This window comes from Sinocyclocheilus rhinocerous, unplaced genomic scaffold (genome assembly GCF_001515625.1).
Source record: "Sinocyclocheilus rhinocerous isolate Xijiao unplaced genomic scaffold, SAMN03320098_v1.1 scaffold3214, whole genome shotgun sequence".
Taxonomy (NCBI): domain Eukaryota; kingdom Metazoa; phylum Chordata; class Actinopteri; order Cypriniformes; family Cyprinidae; genus Sinocyclocheilus; species Sinocyclocheilus rhinocerous.
This window is the reverse complement of record NW_015636927.1, coordinates 94,371-97,330: the sequence shown is the minus strand read 5'-3', so window position 1 is coordinate 97,330 and position 2,960 is coordinate 94,371. Positions and strand designations below refer to the sequence as shown.

At 29.3% G+C, this 2,960-nt stretch overlaps 1 protein-coding gene across 1 annotated transcript in view; it reads left to right on the top strand.

Annotated features, from left to right (window-relative positions):
* Window positions 1–2,296, top strand: part of LOC107748289 (endothelin-1 receptor-like) — a 6,015-nt gene extending 3,719 nt beyond the window's left edge. The window contains exons 4-6 of the mRNA XM_016563028.1: window positions 343–395; window positions 1,936–2,044; window positions 2,137–2,296. Coding sequence (XP_016418514.1) covers window positions 343–395; window positions 1,936–2,044; window positions 2,137–2,280 — 306 coding nt within the window. The 3' untranslated portion in view covers window positions 2,281–2,296. The remainder of the gene's footprint in view (window positions 1–342; window positions 396–1,935; window positions 2,045–2,136) is intronic.
* The last annotated feature ends 664 nt before the right edge of the window (window positions 2,297–2,960 follow it).

Sequence of the window (2,960 nt, the reverse complement as noted above, 5' to 3'; positions counted from 1 at the left end):
TTTCTTTGTGGAAAAAAAGTATTCTCGTCCCTTCGTAACGTTACGGTTGAACCACTGATGGCAGATGGACTATTCTGACGATGTCTTTCATACTTTTCTGGACCTTGACAGTGTAAGTTACTTGGCAGTCAATGGGACAGTCGCAAGCCTCCCGGGTTTCATCCAAAATATCTTAAATTGTGTTCCGAAGACGAACGAAGCTTTTACGGGTTTGGAACAACATGGGGGTAAGTGATTAATGACACAATTTTCATTTTGGAGTGGAGTATCCCTTTAATAGCACTTAATTCATTACTCCTCCATAAAGCTGAATTATCAGTCAGTTCTGTGGTGTGTGACCAGGACATCAGCAACAACAATGATCCGTCTTTAACAAGATACATAGACACTAATCTGCATGTGGACAACATTTCCACCAGTATTTAGTCTACTATTTTTATAATAATTAATATTATATTTTTAATATAAGGACAAGCATTTGAAGTTATGTTGGTGTTTTCACGTTTTCCGACCATTTATAAACAGAAAGTAGTTCAAAAGCTCTTTTGGAATATTTTTTAAAGAGACAAGATCTATGAAATATAATAGATTTGAAAAATTATTATATTAGATAAAATATGTTAAAAATTTTAGATGATATACAGTATATGATATTGAACATTGATATATAACATTCTATATAAAATTATTTTCGATTTTATATATATCATAAAAATGATTCTGTATTTTGACTGAAAATATATAATTATTTATTTATCATTATATATATAATATTTTTTATAATTTATATTATTTTTTATATTATATAAAATGTTAAATAATATAAATACACACACAGACAAACACACACGCACGCACGCACGCACACACACAAACACACACACACACACACACACACACACACACACACGCACGCACACGCACACACACACACACACACGCACACAGACACACACAACAGTGTTACTGTAGAATCATATAGACACTATTATAGATTTTATTACAATTTTGAATTTGCTTTTATTTTCATATGTTGTTTTCATTTTAAATTGTAAAATTGTAGTAATGTTTGTGTTTTTGTTATTATTAATAATTTTTCATTTAAATATGTATGTATAGTTTTTATTACTCAACTCAACTTTATTTTATACATACGAATGACTCAAAGTACTGTTTTGTACCCTGATATAAAAAATATAAAAAAAACTAAACTTATTTCATTTCAGCTAGTTGCCGAGGCATCATTTCTCATTTTCATTTAGTTTAACTTGATGTACTAAAATAAATAAAACTAATAATTTTTTTTTTATTAATAAAAAAATTAACTTATTAATAAAACTTACATTTTGAAGTTGGACTAAAGCAATGCTATAAGAGCATGAACATAATGTTAAAATAACATTACAGATATTCTAACAAACATACAAGTAAAACAAATTTATTAATAAAAATGTAACTTACTAATAAAACTTACATTTTGAAGTTGGACTAAAACAATACTATAATAGCATGAACATAACAATGTTAAAATAACATCAAAAATGCTTACAAATTAAGAAAATCATTCACAATATTCAGGCTTAATCAAAAGCCAAAGCAAATAAAAAATCTTTAGGCTAACTTTAAAAAGTAAGTTTTATTAATGTTTAATTTGTATATATTTTTAATAATAAAATTAAAATAGAAATACTTTTTATTTTAATAAAATAAAATTATTATTATAATATTTTTTTATATTTTATTTCAACAAAAAAAAAATTGCGTTTTTTTCATTAGTTTTAATTAACTATAATAACACACACAAAGTCATAATATTAGAAAATCTAGCATATTTTATAGTAATGCATCGATGAAATAAGAAATGCAATTCTTTAATGTGTATTTTGTGCAGTTTATTGATTTTCACCTATTTGTGTTGTTGTTTTTGTGTCTCAGTTTCTTGCTGGTGTTCGATTACCTGAGTATAAATCTGGCAACCATCAACTCCTGCATCAATCCCATAATCCTCTACTTCGTCAGCAAGAAGTTCAAGAACTGCTTCAGGGTACAGAGAGCTGTAATGAGTGTGATAACAGAGCGCAGTGATGCTGTGAGGATCTAATCTCTGCTGTCTCTCTCTGTCTCTGTCTCTGTCAGTCGTGTTTGTGTTGCTGGTGTTATCCGGCCGGCTCGCTCTTGAGCAGCGTCGTGCCCCTGAACGGGACCAGCTTCCAGTACAAGAGCCCTGATCAGAACGGCTTATCGGACCGGACCGCGCTGCGCAAGGACAGCTACAACTGACCTCAATCACACACACACACACCGCTTCAACCTTAACTACACAAATATGAACATATATTTATAATTGCACTATATTGCAGTGGTTAATTGTGCCTACTATTATGAAAGTGCATCTTTTTAGCATGCATCATATATTGTTATATAAATATGCATTTTAAACATGCTTTCAGATGTGATTTCGGACAGGGAATGTGCTCAGAACGTTCTGGAAAGGTTCTTAATAAACGTTATTATTAAAAAGTTAAAAACAAAGCTAAAAGTTATTCATAAATGTTCTTCCTGTAACATTAAAAGAACATTTATCTTTCTTTATTAACGTTTTCAAAATGTTTTGACGCACAATGTTTATAAATTGTTCATGGAACGTTTTTTCTGGACATTCTTCTCACGTTTTCTTAAATGTTAGGCAAACTAATAATGTTCTCGAAATGTTAACACAAAAACGTTATTTATACGTCATTCGCAAAAGTTTATTTTTTTTCTTCTGAAATGTTTTATTTGGACATTCTTCCAACGTTTTTTAAATGTTAGACAAACTAATAATGTTCACAAAACGTTACCACAAAAACGTTATTTATACGTGAATCATAAAATGTTTTTTTTCTTCTGAAATATTTTATTTGGACATTCACTTAACATTTTTCAAATGTTAGACAAACTAATAATGTTCACAAAATGTT